This window comes from Aotus nancymaae, unplaced genomic scaffold (genome assembly GCF_030222135.1).
Source record: "Aotus nancymaae isolate 86718 unplaced genomic scaffold, 86718_ANA_hifiasm-v0.15.2.pri h1tg000008l, whole genome shotgun sequence".
Classification (NCBI taxonomy): Eukaryota; Metazoa; Chordata; class Mammalia; order Primates; family Aotidae; genus Aotus; species Aotus nancymaae.
Window position 1 is genome coordinate 31713801 of NW_026988419.1, and position 17246 is coordinate 31731046.

At 39.7% G+C, this 17246-nt stretch overlaps 1 protein-coding gene across 7 annotated transcripts in view; it reads right to left on the reverse strand.

Moving 5' to 3' along the window:
- The window catches only part of CDK15 (cyclin dependent kinase 15), a 101892-nt gene extending 85054 nt beyond the window's left edge, over window positions 1–16838 (reverse strand). For 3 of the 7 annotated variants that reach the window (XR_002477957.2, XM_012446354.2, XM_012446352.2), the window contains exons 1-3: window positions 3363–3557; window positions 2503–2652; window positions 2195–2292 (exon numbers count right to left, since the gene is read on the reverse strand). Coding sequence is in view for 6 of the 7 variants with exons in the window: in XM_012446354.2 (XP_012301777.1) it covers window positions 2195–2292; window positions 2503–2652; window positions 3363–3485 (371 nt within the window). In the remaining variant the exon portion in view is untranslated. Of the gene's footprint in view, window positions 1–2194; window positions 2293–2502; window positions 2653–3362; window positions 3571–11752; window positions 11804–16757 lie in introns of those variants that run through there. The other 4 variants (XM_012446355.2, XM_012446353.2, XM_012446356.2 and 1 more) reach the window with 3 other exon arrangements.
- Window positions 16839–17246: the final 408 nt, after the last annotated feature.

Sequence of the window (17246 nt, forward strand, 5' to 3'; positions counted from 1 at the left end):
GTGTGCATGAACAGTGGACGGCAGCTCCAGGCAGAGGGAACAGCAAGTTAAAAGTCCTTGACTGAGGCAGGAGCAGTCCTGGCATTGGAGCGGGAGAGTAGAAGGAGATGAGGACAGGGAGGAGCTGAGTGTGTGCTGGGGGATGAAGGGTAGGGATTTTATGGGGTCTTGTACAATGACCATTCCAGGGACTGTTGTATTAGCTATTTACAGGATATTTGTATTAGAAAATAGGTTGGGTGCAGTGGCTTACACCTGCAATCCCAGCACTTTGGGAGGCTAAGGCGGATGGAACACCTGAGGTTGAGAGTTCGAGACCAGCCTGACCAACATGGAGAAACCCTGTCTCTACTAAAAATACAAAACTAGCCAGGCGTGGTGGTGCATGCCTGTAATCCCAGCTATTCGGGAGGCTGAGGCAGGAGAATCACTTGAATCTGGGAGGCGGAGGTTGTGGTGAGCTGAGATCGTGCCATTACACTCCAGCTTGGACAACAAGAGCGAAACTCCATCTCAAGAAAAAAAGAAAAAAAAAAAAAGAAAAGAAAATCTAATAGTGCAAAGATGTCAATAATTCTCTAATTTAGAGTTTTGATATATTCTAAAGCCACAATAATTAAAATCATACAGCACAAATAGAAGAAAAGATAGATCAAAGAAACATGATTTTAAAAAGATTAGAACAGTAACAATTTCAAGTATTCATGAGATCTAATATATAATCATGGTGGCATTTCAAACTATCAGAGAAAAGAAAATCTAATAAACAGAGCTGGGATGATTGTGAATATACAATATAAATTCCCAATAGATAAAGAGTTAAATGAAAAAGAAAATATACAGTAACTAGAAGAAAAGAGAAGTGAGTTCTGTGTAAACGTTGGGCTGGAAATGTCTGTGCGTAACAATCAGGTCAGAACTCAGAAGCGAAGATCAGAAGGGTCCATGGTACCCATGTATTGGAGCATGTTCTAGGGTGCCCCAGTTCTGAGCCACCTTGAAACAGTTACCTTGGCCAAATTGATATAAGGAACCTCAGAATAAAATGAAATGTCATCCTTTATTGCAGATATTCTCAGCATTAAAAAAAAAAAAGTTAAAGTACACCATGACTAAAAAAGATTAAGAAAGTATAAAGGACCAGGGGCAGGAGAATCACTTGCACCCAGGAGGCAGAGGTTGCAGTGAGCTGAGATGGTGCCACTGCACTCCAGCCTGGGTGACAGAGTGAGACTCCATCTCAAAATAAATAAATAAATAACATAAAATAAAATTGTATTTCCCCTGCAATCTTGTTTTAACAAGTAAAAATAATAATAACATAAATATTAAGATAAATAATATTTAGTCTTGTAGTATTTATGTAAAATTTTTCTTTTTTTTCTTTTTTTTTTTGGCCAGTTAAGTGAAGCAGTGGGAGAACTGGTTGTGACAAATAGTTGTAGACACCACTGCAATCGGATCAGCTACGTTATGTTTCTAAAATTAATATTTAACCACTAGTGAGCCATTATTTTTCTCTATTGGAGTAACATAAATTAAAGAAACAACCTTCCAACTTTCCCACCTTAACTAAAAGACAGAGGAATTCATGGATCTTTTATATATATTTAACAAAGTTTGTTATTTACCAAAATGAGTACTTAGCTTTTGGATAAGCAGTCTTTTTATTCTCTAGACATTTTGTGTATTTTGCAAGTGTAGAAAATCTAGGATTTATCATTTTTGCATGTACCATAATTTGCAGAAACCAACTTCAATTTCTTCTACAAAGGGCAGGTGGAGGAATGAAGCTGCAAACTCCAGGTTGCCATTGCAAACCTCTGTCATTGTGATTTAGGGAGGGATATAAAAAACCTGTTAGAGACACTTTACCAACTGTGCTTCCCACCAGCCTGAAGAGTGGTAATTATTCTTTGGGTCAGTAGTAGAGAAAGTCCATTTTCTTTGAATCGAATACAAGAGAGGAAAGGCTGATAAACATTTAAGAGGGCTGATTTTAATTAAAGCAGGGCAGGTTTGTTTTTCTTTCAAGGCTATTTAAGTCATCATGTCTCTCTCCCTATTGGCTGTGGTGTCTTGCACAGGTCCTCAATGCTATGAACTTCTATGATGTCTCACTTGGCTTTATAATGTGAAATGATGGGGGTGGGACCCTCATCTCTAGAGTCTCTCCCAGCTATGTGTCACTCACCTGCTAATCCCCTTGTAAACTGTAGCATAAGAACCTTCACCCAGCTTCTCCAAGTTCAAGTAAGATGAGGCTGCCCCAAAAGGGAGGCTCTTCCTCTGCTTAAGGGGAATAGGGAAAAGGGGCGGGTGAGAGGGAAGAGAGAAAGAGCACTTTTTTTAGTGTTGACTTTTTTCCCCCAGGGAAATTAGACAGCATTGCCAGAGCAGACTTGGGAAGGCTCGCTCAATAATTGCCCTGGAAGTAAGGGCCGGCCTCCCTAGACAAGCACACATTAAATTCTTCTTGATCAACATCAGCTGCTCACTCACCCACTGAAAACCCTGCCTCAGATCCTCTTCCTGAAAAGAATCACTGTTACTCCGTGGCCTTTTACTCTTGAACTTCTGGGCACGGACAGCCTGAAGTCCCCTGGGGTGAAATGAAGTCATGGAACATGATGCTTCTTTTAGGTCTGTTAGCTAGAGAAAAAAGAAAGAGCAGAAATAAAATTTATGCAAAGTAAAGATTCAGTGCCTGGCAAAACCATATTTTCTTCATTTGCCTCATTTTCACTCTTCAAATGTTTTCTAAGCTTTCTACACCCCCAAAAGGCACTTTTCTTGAAAGACCCCTGAAAAAGACCATAATGGTATCAACTTCTGAAATATTACAGTCTTTCTTCACCTAAAAATATGTCTTTAACTTTTAGGTTAACCTAAACCTCTTGGATGGATGTTTTTCAAGTTTTTTCTGTTTAACTTGGGCTTTTTTTTTCATGTGCACTTAATTTATTGCCATAGGGGAATAATCTAGTATGGCATTGCTAATAATCATGAACTAATTATGACAGTTTCGAATCCATAGCATACCAACCAATACTGCAGCTTGCCTTTTAAGTTTCAGCTCCGTAATTTAGGACCTTAGAGATTTCAAGAGAACTACTTTCTCGATTTCAAGCCAAGTGAGTTTCGTGCAGCCCAAAGCCAAGGATTATTTTTCCCTTTTGGTTTACAAGAAATTCCCCAAATTTGATAACTACAGTCATAAATTTTCTGTGACTTTAATAGAATTTTCATTTTATTGGTTTAGACCTACCGCAGAAGAATCAGACCCTGCTAACAAAAAGGGAGTGTCTGAACTCCTTGGTTTATCAATAGAGAAAGATGCTCTCCTCCTGGGATACAAATACCTTGAATGCAGACTCCATGGTCTCAGCCTGACTCCTCCGACAGCTGTGTGCCTCACCTCCCTCTGAACAACGATAGCAGCTGCATCCAGGCTGTACAGTCTTTGCACACAGCTCTTGACCCATAATCTTCTAGGTTCAAGGAGAAAACTCGCGCTTGAACCTCTCCCCCTCTGCCTCTCCTATCCTCCTTCCTCCCTTTTTGCCAGAGGTCAGCAGTGTGGAGCTTTCATATGACTCACATGAGGGCTCTGCCTGGAGCAGCCTCATGACTTCAGCAGTTTTTCCTTATCAGTGCAAGAAACTCTACATCAGAAAGGAATTGCTTGCAGTCAGATGTGCACCACTGAAAACGAGGCAGCTGATATTGAATAGAATAAAATTTGGCACAGTTAAGGTTGTTGTTCTGGCCACAAGTTAGTGCTATTGGTATATGTAGTTTTTGGGATTGACATTGCTTATCTATGTAATGATATTTATATGATATCATTGATAGTGATGTTAGGTTTAATATTAGGTTTTCCTGGTGCTAAGCTGGACACATTGAGGAATATTTTCTCCCTGCCTTTTATCTGCAAGCATTTTGGTTTTCAGACTTTAAAACAAATTTGCTACGTAGCTAACTTTTAGTAGTCAAAGAAACCACAGAATCATAAAACAGGAAGAAGGTTGAAGATATCTACTCCATCCCTTTGCCTTCAAGCAATAATGTATCTAATAGTCTTAGAAGTATTGCCATTCATTCATTTATTCAAAAACTATGTGGTGAGCACCTCTGTTCTTCTTAAACATACAGATGATGATATTAGCCAATGGTGATGGAGAGAAAGGGGTCTGAATGAAATACTTTCTTCCTTCAACATATATGTAATTAATGTTTATTATATGTAAAGTACAATATTAATAGGAGACATGTCAAGGAATCTGGCTCAAATTGGTTTGCAGTCTGTAGTCTTCAAACATAGCATTTTTCCCTGCTAGACTCCTAAGATTATTGCCACTATAATGTACTAATCATAGAGTGAGACAGAATGGAGAATATAGAAACAATCATTATTAAGGGAAAAAAAATAAGACTCATGTCTATTATCACAACAATATTTATGAATATTTGATATTTGGATCTCATGATGGTTTTTTAAAAATGTTTAATTTAATTAGGAGCATGTATTTTTTCATTTCAAAATTGCCACAAGAGACTTTAGCCAATTCCAAGATTCAATCAAATTAGAGATATTTAGTGAAAAACAAAGAAGAAAAGGAAGAATACTTGGCTTAAAGACCATTACACTGACAACTGAGAGAGTGAGAAGCTAGTTTCTCAGAATATTGAACAACATTCAAATTTATAATAACATAACTATAATACATTTTATCGTAAATGCTAATTTCTTCCTAAAAGATTGTGAATTTCATCACATACAAGTTATGTTCCAGATCAAGTTTACAATGACGTTTCTCGCATTTTTGTTTTTGAAAACAGTCTCACTCTGTCTCCCAGGCTGGAATCCAGCCGGGCGATCATGGCTCACTGCAGCCTCAGCCTCCTGGGCTCAAGTGATCCTCCCATCTCAGCCTTCTGAGTAGGTAGGACTGCAGGCCTGTGCCATGGCACCTAGCTCATTATTTTGCATAGTCACAGGGTTTCACTATGTTGCCCAGACTGGTCTCCAACTCTTGGCTTCAAGCATTCCTCCTACAGCTTCTCAAGTAGCTGGAACTGGGGGTGCATGCCCTGATTCCTGGATAATTTTTTTAATTGTTTGTACAGATAGAGGTTTCACTATGTTTCCTATCCTGGTCTCCAACTCCTAGGGTCAAGTGATCCTCCTGCCTCCCAAAGTGCTGGGAATTCAGGCATGAGCCACAGCACTACCCTATAGCCTGATGATGATGATGATGATGATGATGATTATTATTATTATCATTTTGGATGACAGAGTCTCACTCTGTCACAGTCTGGAATGCAGTGGCACAATCTCGGCTCACTGCAATCTCCGCCTCCCGGGTTCAAGCAATTCTCCTGCCTCAGCCTCCCCAGTACCTGGGACTACAGGTACGTGCCACCACACCTGGCTAATTTTTGTATTTTTAGTAGAGATGGGGTTTCACTATGTTGGCCAAAATGGTCTCGATCTCCTGACCTTGTGATCCGCCCGCCCAGGCCTCTCAAAGTGCTGAGATTACAGGCGTGAGCCACTGCACCCTTTCTAGCCTGATTATTAAAGGTATAAATTACTATGTTTAGATACTAGAATGAGCTCCTTTTTTTTCTTTTCTTCCAGAGACAGGGTCTTGCTTCTGGCTCAGGCTGGAGTGCAGGAGCTATTCACAGGCATGCACTGTGTACCTGCTTAGAACTCCTGGGCTCAAGCAATTATCCCACCTCTGCCTCCCAAATAGATGGGACCACAGGCGTGCGCCACCACACTGGCTTTATGGTCTTGTTTAAAGCCAAGGAAAAATATCTGATGACTTCTTAAGATGTTTTCTTGCTCTGTGTCAGAAATAACTTTTGTTCTGAAAGATTTCTGAAGGACAGAAGACGTAGACAATTTCATTTAGCATTGTACATTAGGCTCAGTTTGTGAACTGCTCCAGGTTGACTTGGCTGCACCAACCTTAGCAGCCTGGTCACCATCATAGCAAGAGAGGCCATTCCTGGGGTCTTGAAGCACACTCATTGTTGCTACTACCTCCCCCCATCATAGGACAAGGAGCCCCCACATGTGACGCTGACTAACAAGGAGAGACTCTTGTGCTTCCCCACCAGCCTAAATAGACCAAGAGCCCAAGAAGCTCAGGCTTCTGTAGCAACTGCTTGCAAGGGTCAGGTGACACAACCTAGAACTGCAGGAAGTTCCGTGGAGTGCCCTTCCACCATTGGGAAACCAGAGATATTTGTTGTGGAGTTGAGATCAGCTCAGAAATGTGACCCATTGTGGGAGTGTTGCTTCAGCCTGGGAATTTGAGGTTGCAGTGAGATATGATTACATCACTGCACCCTATCCTGGGCAAAAGAGTGAGACCTCTCTCTTCATGCACATGAATGTTCACTGCAGCACAGTTTACAATAGCGAAGACCTGGAACCAACCCAAATGCCCATCGATGATAGACTGGACAGGGAAAATGTGGCACATATACACAATGGAATATTATGCAGCCATCAAAAACGATGAGTTCGTGTCCTTTGTAGGGACATGGATGAACCTGGAAACCATCATTCTCAGCAAACTGACACAAGAACACAAAATCAAACACCACATGTTCTCACTCATAGGCGGGTGTTGAACAATGAGAACACATGGACACAGGGATGGGAGCACTACACACTGGGGTCTGTTGGGGGGAAATAGGGGAGGGACAGCGGGGGGTGGGGAGTTGGGGAGAGATAGCATGGGGAGAAATGCCAGATATAGGTGAAGGGGAGGAAGGGAGGAAGGCAGCAAATCACACTGCCACGTGTGTAGCTATGCAACAATCTTGCATGTTCTTCACATGTACCCCAAAACCTAAAATGCAATAAAAAAAAAATTAAAAAAAAGAAAGAGGGAGAGAGAGAGAAAGAGAGCAAGAGAGAGAGAGAGAGAGAGAGAGAGAGAGAGAGAGATAAGTAAAGGGAAAAAGATCTTCCATTTATAAGGTTGATGCAAAAGCAGTTACAGTTTTGCATTATTTTCAATGGCAAAAACCACCGTTACTCTTGCACCAACCTAATAATCCTGGTAATTTACTTTCTCCTTCTCCTCATTTCTACTTCCCTAGGATTGTACAAACTGCCCCTACAACCACACCCCTTTTGCTCCAGGCTCTGTTTTCAGGGAATTTGTGTGACGACAAATGGTAGGCAGTTTTAAAATTGGCAGTAAAAATTTTAGGTTACTGATCATTTCAGGCTAGCTTCTCCACCCACCACATTTTTGGAGTTCTTTTTCCTTTCTCAAGTGGTGTGAATTCAAACTACTATTGATTTTGAACTACTAAAGAGTTGGCCATTTTTTTCCAATCTTTGCAATCTGTCTTTATTAAATTTAGCCAAATATAACATTTCTAGAACATGTTGATTATCACAGCATTCAACAGATATGAGAAATAATGTAAAATCTATGTCATAAACATTGAAAATGATTCACTTATTATTTAATGACATTAGAGAATTCATATATGTCCACACAATGGAGTAATATGCAACTGTTAAAAGAAAGGAGATCTATATATAATGACATGGAGTGATCACCAAAATATATTAAGTTAAAAAAGCAAAATGCAGAACAATATTTATAGTATATTACCTTTGGTGGCAAAGAAATGAAGGTAAATAAGGTGTAGTCAGGGCCAGGCATGTTGGCTTACACCTGTAATCTCAACATTCTGGGAGGCCAAGGTGGGAGGATTGCTTGAGCCCAGGAGTTGGAGGCCAGCCTGGGCAACATAGTGAGACCCCCATCCCAAAAAATAAAAATAACAAATGAAAAAGTGCAGTAGTAGTAACCTTGCCAATAGTAGCAGTATTATTACTATTATTTTAAATCTATTGTACAGGAAAAAAGATTCTTCACCCATCTCTAGCTTCATGGATGACATTCATATAGCAACAGACAGATTAACAAGAGAGAAGCATGCAAATTTACTTAATGCAAGTTTACACAACACAGGAGCCTTCAGAAATGAAGACCCAAAGAAACAGGGAAATCTGTATTTTTGTGCTAAGCTTGATGAAGAAAAGTGGATAATTGTGAAGAAACATGATTGGAGGACAAAAGGGTCTGATCTAATGGCAAGAAACTGGGGAGAACCTAGCGAGACCTGTTTGTTCAGATTATTCTTGGTGTCTCTGTGTCTTCAAGGATAAGGATATTCCTTTCTATTGGGTATAAGAAACTTATCTCTGGAGTTGAGGTCTTATGACCTACTTTAGAGGGAAGTCAACTAGATTTTATGACCTGCTTTAAGGGAGAAGGGATGAGAGGAAGATGGGAAGATGAGAATGACTTTCCTGCTTCTGCTGTTTTCTCAAATATCAAGGCACCATATTTGGGGGTAGCATATTCTGAACCCCATCATTATTATAGGCATATATCAGGTTAAAACTAGTGAGTAATTATGCTAATGTCATTGGAAAGCAAACTTTTCAGCATGAGAGAAAATAGACATAAATATTAAATCAAAGAAATCAAGTAAAAATTATGTGCTCTTAAATTTGATTTAGAAATATAAACTTATGGTTTTTATTTGTTTTTTTAAAAAGTGTGGTCAACCAAAAAGACCTGGAAGCAATGACAACTCAATAGCAATGAGCAGCCCTACTGCTCCAATTTTGGTCTCTTAATACCATTTTCCACTAAAAAGAAAGAGCTATACATCTGTGTAGAAATGGTGGGTTCCAGATTCCAGGTCTGGAGTATGAACTCTACAAATGTGCCTGGGATATCTTTCTTGCCAGAAAGCAAGGTGGTTATCAAGAAAGTTGTCGTAGGCTCATCTTAAGCCAACTGGAGTCATGTTAGAAGGATATGAAATCCAACCTGAAAGGGACTCCCATTGGTTTAAGAATGGGAAATTTTAGTAGCAAAAAAATAAAAATAATAATAAAAAAATGACTGAAATGGATTGAAACACACAGAATGTGCAAAATCTACAACTTTACAGTAATTTTAAACAAAAACAGTCACTTGAAGTTTTCTAGTTTACAAACTTATTACTCTGAATATTAATAAAGGAGAAAAATCAAGTATTTTTTGTATTTCCTATATAAATTATTTTTCCAAGACTATCAAATACTTAATGAGGGGAAATTCTTTTCTTGTAGAAGAATTCTAGCTAATGAATGCAGAAGAAGGGATAGATATAGAAAATCATTGTCATGCAATCTCTAATGCAATGATCTAAGAAAACAATCATTAGTGGATGCTAAAATCATTAGGTGGAGGATTGATGAGGAACTTTCCAATGAAAGGGTCAGGCCAACACCATCTGAGCTCACTGATCAATCTTAGCTTCACTAAATTTGAGTCATCTAGATATTATGTGCCTCCTATTATAATGCAACAGGACATACAGCACCACCTGTCATGCATTTTTGACTAAAGAAAACAATTAAACCTGAATCTAATAAGGTTTCTAGCTCTAAAACAAAATTACAAGAAACACAGAGGACGCAGAAGTTAAGTAACACCACAAGGAATCAAATAGTCAAATCAGGAAGTACAAAAAACTCTTAACAAATTTTTCTAACAAATAAATGGCATTAAATAAGAAGAAAATGAAGAGAAATGAAAAGACTTAAGGGCCAGGCATGGTGGCTCACGCCTGCAATACCAATACTTTGACAGGTCGAAGCAGGACAATTGCTTGATCTAGGAGTTCAAGATCAACCTGGGTAACATAGTTAGACCCCATCTCTACAAAAACTAAAAAAGATTAGCCATGTGTGGTGACATGCACCTGTGGCCCTAGCAGCTTGGAATACTGAGTTGGGAGGATTGCTTCAGTTCAGGAGGTTAAGGCTGCAGTGAGCCATGGTTGTGTCATAGCACTTCAGACTGGGTGACAGTGCAAGACCCTGTCTCTCAAAAAAAAAAAAAAGGCGGGGGGGGGGCACGGCAAAAGATAACAAACAAATGCAATATGTAGATGTTGTTTGGATCCTGATTTGAACAACTTAACTGTAAATGACATTCCTGAAAGAAGTATTGAAATTCAAATATGGTATTAGATAATTTTAAGAATTTACTTTTAATTTTGCATGATGATTACGTTTTAAAAACAATCTTGCCATTAGAGGTGTATATTAAAGTAATTATAGGTAGAATGACATAATTTCCAGGCTTCCTTTAAAATATTCCAGACATATAATGCTGGGGATAGAAAACACAAAAGTGGTAAAAATATTGATCATCATTTAAGCTGAGTGACAGCTATATGGAGGCTCATTTTTGTGTATTTAAGACTTCTGGATAAAAACGCAGAAAAATAAAAGTAGTTTTAAAAAAACACATTTTTACAAAATCTGTACATTTCAATAATGTATTTCTTTTTTTATGTTCATGGCTACTTTCATCAAGGGTGGTGGAGGCTTTCGATAAAAGCATAGCAATCATCATCATCATCATAGCAACAGCTACCACGTCAGTGCTTACTCTGCACCAGGCTCCATGCAGGCAGAGATTAATCCTCACAATACCATGACAGTGAGGTAGGTACCATTATTAACCACACTTAATCATTAAGGGAACTGAGTTCAGGGAGTTTAAGTAACTTTCACACAAGGTTATTAAACTAGCAAATAGGCTGGACATGGTGGCTCATGCCTGTAACCCCAGCACTTTGGGAGGCCAAGGCGGGTGGATCACCTGAGGTCAGGAGTTTGATACTAGCCTGGACAACATGGTGAAACCCCATCTCTACTAAAAATACAAAAATTAGCCAGTTGTGGTGGCACGTACCTGAAATCCCAGCTACCTGGGAGGCTGAGGAACAAGAATCGCTTGAACCTGGGAGGTGGAGGTTGCAGTGAGCCAAGATCTCACCACTGCACTCCAGCCTGGGTAAGACCCTGTCTCAAAATAAATACATAATAAAATAAGCTAGCAAATAGTATAAAATATTTATAAAGCTCCCCAACAACTATATACCGAATTTCACAAATTTTATTTAATGAGGAGACACTAATAACTTGTATTTGCAAAAGAGCATGAACTCTCTCTTGGTGTGGTTACATTTCTCACTAATAATAAGGCTTAAGTTTAAATGAGTTGTTATATTTGAAAGAAACCAGTAATAGATAAACTAAATTAGCAATAAGTGACTCTAGTTCATTAATCAGGAGACATGTAACATTATCCTTGGTAAAGAGATGGTGTGCCTTTTGGTAAAAAAGAAAAGCAACAAAGTACAATTCTTTTTTTTTTTCTTTTTTTTTGAGACGGAGTTGCCCAGGCCGGAGTGCTGTGGTGCAATCTCAGCTCACTGCAACTTCCACCTCCTGGGTTCAAGCGGTTCTTCTGCCTCAGCCTCCTGAGTAGCTAGACATACAGGCATGCACCAGCACACCTGGCTAATTTTGTATTTTTAGTAGAGATGGGGTTTCACCATGTTGGCCAGGCCAGTCTCAAACTCCTGACCTCAGGTGATCCACTTACTTCGGCCTCCCAAAGTGCTGGGGGTTACAGGTGTGAGCCACTGCACCGGCCAATTCTTAAGTCACACTTCTTCCTTCTTCCTGGAGTACCCTAACATGAAACTGACATGCTGAGAGTGCTGTCTGCTGAGTCAGCCAAACTGCAGGCACATGGTATCTAGGTCTCCTTTGTAACCTTACACACATATTTGTTCCTTCTTTATATCATATTATTATTACATAATAGTACGCTATTTGTTTACTTGTACTTACTTTCCACAATGAAGTTGATGTTGCAAATTCCAGTGTTATCTTCTGTTTCCACTGTTTTTAATAAAGAGTAAAGTTCGAAACTTGTGAGTTACTGAATTTTTACTGACTTTAAAAGACAATTCCTGGGGCCCTGGGAATAACATGCTTAGGTTTCTAGCCTTAAATTCCATGGTTCTTGCCTTGATATTAGATTCCTGCCTCTCATTCAGGCTTTCTCTACATCCTGGACTTCACTCCTGAAACAGAAGATTACTGGTTGTGGATCAAAACTCTTTTAACTACAAATGGAATGCTCAAGAATGCTGAGTGATTCCATATGTGTAGGTCCACATTCTAAATCTACTGGAAAGCATTGACGTGCTAAAAGAAAAAAAAAGAAAGCCATTGCACAGGCAGGTAAGGAAATCTCATTGCGAGGTGTTCCTGTGACAGAATGGCTTAGCTTGTGAAACAGTGCAATTCCAGTAGTCCTCCCCTAATCCATGGTTCTGCTTTCCATGGTTTCAGTTACCCATGGTCAACCACAGTTTGAAAATATTTAATGAAAAATTCCAGAAATAAACACCACATAAGTTTTAAATTGCACGCCATCCTGAGTAGTGTGATAAAAATCTCACACTAATCCACCCAGGATGTGAATCATGTCTTTGTCCAGCGTATTCACCCTGTGTATTCTTCCCTCCTATTCATTACTTTGTAGCCCTCTAGGTTATCAGATCAACTGTATCTCAGTGTTTGTGTTCAATAGCCCTTGTTTTATCTAATGGCCCCAAAGTGCAAGACTAGTGATGCTGATATATTGTTACAATTGTTCTATTTTATTATTAGTTTTTGTTGTTGATCTCATATTGTGCCCCATATAAATTAAACTTTATCATAGGTATGTATGTATAGGAAAAAACAGTGTATATAGAGGTTCAGTACTAGCTTTGGTTTCAGGTGTCCACCATAGGTCTTGGAACATATTCCTCACCCCTTGTAGATAAAGGGGGACTACTGTATACTGAGCACTGTACCCTAAAAAAGGATTCGTCATCTCAAACTGTGGTGATACAGTTTAGATAGGAACACCTGTGATAGCTGTAGAAGCAGGGTAAGTGGAAGACTTCTTATTTTCAGTCTAAACAAAAAAAAAATTATGCTTCTACAGATCAGATACTTTCTGTTTTTCTTTGCATTTGTATGGTTGATTGGTTTCTTGAGTCTGAATGGACTAAGGGAAAATTCCAGAAAGGACTTGAACTGATGATGTGATTCTTCTGAAATGGAGGACAACTTTATATTTAATTTTCTACTTTCAATATAACAGCATGAATTTTTAAAAGAATGACTCAATGTTCTTTTTATAAAGAACAGGTTGCAAATATAGCACAATCAGGTCCCAGAGTGAGGCAACTTGTCATGACTTTAGTCCAGGTCTTCTGACTCTAGGAAGCGGTAATAATAAGAAGGCAAACACATGGTTTACTTACATGTACTTATAACCATTCTGTGGCAAAATTATTAAGTAATTTGCCCAAGGCCAAACAAGCAGCTTATCCTAGAACCAGGATCCTAGATCCAAATCCTGAACTGGGATTTGGACCAAGGTGGATCAGCTGCAAAGGCCATGCTTTTAGCCCACTTGACCATTTTCCTTCTTCATACAAATTAAAAACGTAGAGATGATGAGTCATACCAAAGAGTTTTTATGCCTGTGCTTGCTTCTGCCTTCCTTCAGTAGGCATTATTACCAAATAAAACTACAAATCGTTCAAAGCTTTTTAAAGTGCAGATATCAGAACTAGAATTTAAACTCACTGGGACCAGGAGCGGTGGCTCACGCATGTAATCCCAGTACTTTGGGAGGCCGAGGCAGGTGGATCATCTGAGGTCAGGAGTTTGAGACCAGCCTGGCCAATGTGGTGAAACCCTGCCTCTACTAAAAATACAAAAATTAGCTGGGCATGGTGGTGCACACCTGTAGTCCCAGCTACTCGGGAGGCCGAGGCAGGACAATCGCTTGAACCTGGGAGGCAGAGGTTGCAGTGAACCAAGATTGCACCATTGCACTCCAGTCTGGGTAACAAGAGCAAAACTCTGTCTTGAAAACATAATAAATAAATAAATAAATAAACTCACTGGTATTGACACTAGGGTCTTAGCCAAGTCTCCACACAATGAGGACCCCGGTACTGTGAGTAAGCACCCTTTCCCTGACACAGTGGGGTCCAATGGCTCAGCATATCATTCCTTGTATGTGGGATTTGCTTTTTGGTACTCATGTGAAGAAATCTCCTCTCTGACAGGAAACGTGCATTACTAAAATAGAGGCTGAGGTGAGCTTCCTCCACCTGCTGTCTTCAATTCCACGCCTCTCTTTCTAGCAGTCCCTCACAGTCAGTGTACACACAGAACAATCAGTCCACTACAGAAGTGCCCAGCCTGCTGACTAATGAATGATATCTTGGTACAACGTGTCATTGTTAATTCCTGTGGAGTGCATTAAAACACTCTCATTAACTTCTTTAACATTATCCTAAAGTTTCTTGCTCTGTCAGAATAAAGTTGTCTGGCCTGGAAACCCAACTTTTTCATGAAGTTCAGCACGCTCCACAGTGCTAAAAACAGTAGTTTTAGCACTGTTTGAAAACATCTTCTGCAAGTTATTATTACTTTAAAATATGAATATTTTGTGGGGGTATAAATGCAAGTTACAAAAACCTGATTTGTAAATTTCTGATATTCACAAATTGTGTGGGAGACCCTCTAAAACTCCCTCTCCCCATCTCAATCCCAGCGTGCCTGGACCCCTTCTGGCCCTCATTCCAGAAAAAAGACAGCCTTGTACCAACAGCACCACTCGGTGGCCACGATGGAGAACTGATCAAGTCAACTTTTCTTCCCTCCCAACTTCTTTTTTCTTGAGTCCATGATGCCCTTCCGAACCCCAAACCTCTCCACCTACCCCAATTTTCCTTGGACTTTGCTACTCACAGCAAAGTTGGTTCCACCTCAGGTACTCTTTCTCAAATGTACACACATCCTTTGTTTAAAAAAATCTTTTTCCTTCGCCCTACCCAGTTGCTTCATAAGATTTTCTCACTCCTCCAACTACCTTTATCACATACATAAGCCTAGCAGTTGCTAGGGCTGGACAAGTAAGACTTGGCTCCAAGACTCTGAAATGTAGAGAGGCTAACCACGTTTTTAAAAAATTCAGTATTTTAAAGCTTTGTGCAAACTGATTTGGCCATTTACCCCTCAGAAATTCTGTCCTCCTCCCAGATCCCAGCCCCTGGTATCCAGTTGGCTACTGCCCATAGCACAGTCTTCTGTAGCAGCCAGGGGTGGATGTGGAAATGAAAAGTAAGAAAAGAAAAGAAAATGGAAAAGAAAAAAGGAAGAGAGAGAGAGGGAGGGAGAGAGGAAGAAAGAGAGAGGAAGAAAGAAAAGAAAGAATGGAGAAAGAGAAAGAAAATGAAAGAGGGAATCTTTTCACCTGGAGGACCCCTTATACAGCTTCCTTCCTCACTGTTTCCCATGGGTGCTGGGATTGAGAGGAAGCATAAGGGGACCCCAAAACACTCAGTAATTAAATGCATAAGAGTAATGAAGAAATAATCTCGTAATGCAATATTTCTAAAACAAACTTGAAAATTAAAATAGGCTGGGTGCAGTGGCTCATGCCTGTACTCTTAGCACTTTGGGAGGCTGAGGTGGGTGGATCATCTGAGGTCAGGAATTTGAGACCAGCCTGGCCAAAATGGTGAAACCCCATCTCTACTAAAAATACAAATATTAACCAGGCATGGTGGTGGGCACCTGTAATCCCAGCTACTTGGGAGGCTGAGGCAGGAGAATCACTTGAACCCAGGAGGTGGAGGTTGTAGTGAGCCAAGATCGCACCACTGCACTCCAGCCTGGGCAACAGAGTGCGACTCTGTCTTAAAAAAAAAAATTAAAATAAACACTAATGCACAAAAATCCATGATGAGCCAAATAATCAGTATGAGAATTTTAAAAAGAAAATAGTGGTTTTCAATCAGTCCACAGGTCCCAAGTCACTGGGCTACCAGGAGGGTCCCCTGCCCCATCCTCCTCTTGCCCTAGACCCTAAAGGGCAGGTTTATGAGAGCTGATCTCGATGTGAGAACAGATTGACAACACAGGGCTTTATATACAGGTGTTTCTCAAATTGTAGGAATTGTATCAATTTTTCCTACTTGATTCAATATGTGGGAGGATATCCATAAGTAAAAAAGCACACATTGTTCCTTCTGCCTCGGGCTCCCATATGGCTGGGCAGGGTGCTGCTTTCTGCTCACCAACCCCTTCTTCGCTGTGCCCCACAACTCCACAGTTTCTGTGTATTTTCTCCGTCCTTGTGCCCTGAAACATGCTTTTCTTTAAGCACCTATATTCATGAAAAATGACTCACTCCACAGCAAGGATTTTTTTCTTCTGATTTTCTAAATTTAAAAATATTGCAAAAGCATTGCTTTCAGCTAAGAATGACATCAAAATCAGTAATTGTAAGTTAGCCCAGGAACTAAACCATTATTTACCTCATTGTGTCTATGGGAAAACAACTCACTTGCAAATAAATATCTGAGGCATGATTTTTTGGTAGATGGGGGGGACTAATGCTTTTTTTTAAAAAAAATGTTTATTGAAATGTATGTGTTGTGCATTGTAATACATGAAAGAAGAGGCTCTTTAGCCCTAAACTACTGTCCTTAATTTTAGGAAAAAAAAAAAGAAAGAAGAGAGAAATTTTAAGAAGAAACAAACCAAGGTGCATGTAATGCCCAGCTTGAGATGAGAATGCTAGACACATTGCATAAAAATATTCAGATATAGAAGGACATTTTATTTAAATATAGATATTTATATTTTACTAAAATATTCTTGCTCTGATGTCTAATTACTTACAAGTCAATATAGGATTTATGAATATGTGTCTCAACAAGTCTCAAACAGCATGTGCTTCCATTCTAAAAATAGCAAGCTATCATCTGCTTACCTGCAGCTGCTGATTAGTCATTCAATCCACTAATTATTTTTTGGTAGAAGATGAGTAGAAGCATTGCTATTTAAATAATTCCTCCAAATTACCACATGTCATCAGCAGGTCTTTGCTCTTCATTTTGGGCATTATCTTCTTGCATGAAGTTTAGCCACATAGTAAAATACTCCCAGATGTCAATGAGGGTTGAGTGCCCCTTTTCTAAGGTCTCATCTACTTAGTATATATTTTTTAAAAACAAAAGCCTCGCTTTGGGAGGCCGAGGTGGGTGGATCATGAGGTCAGGAGTTCAAGACCAGCCTGGCCAACATGGTGAAACCCCATCTCTACAAAAATACAAAAATCAGTCTGGCATGGTGGCGGGCACCTGTAATCTCAGCTACTCAGACGGCTGAAGCAAGATAATCGCTTGAACCCGGGAGGCGGAGGTTGCAGTGAGCAGAGACTGTGCCATTGCACTCTAGCCTGGGTGACAGAGTGAGATTC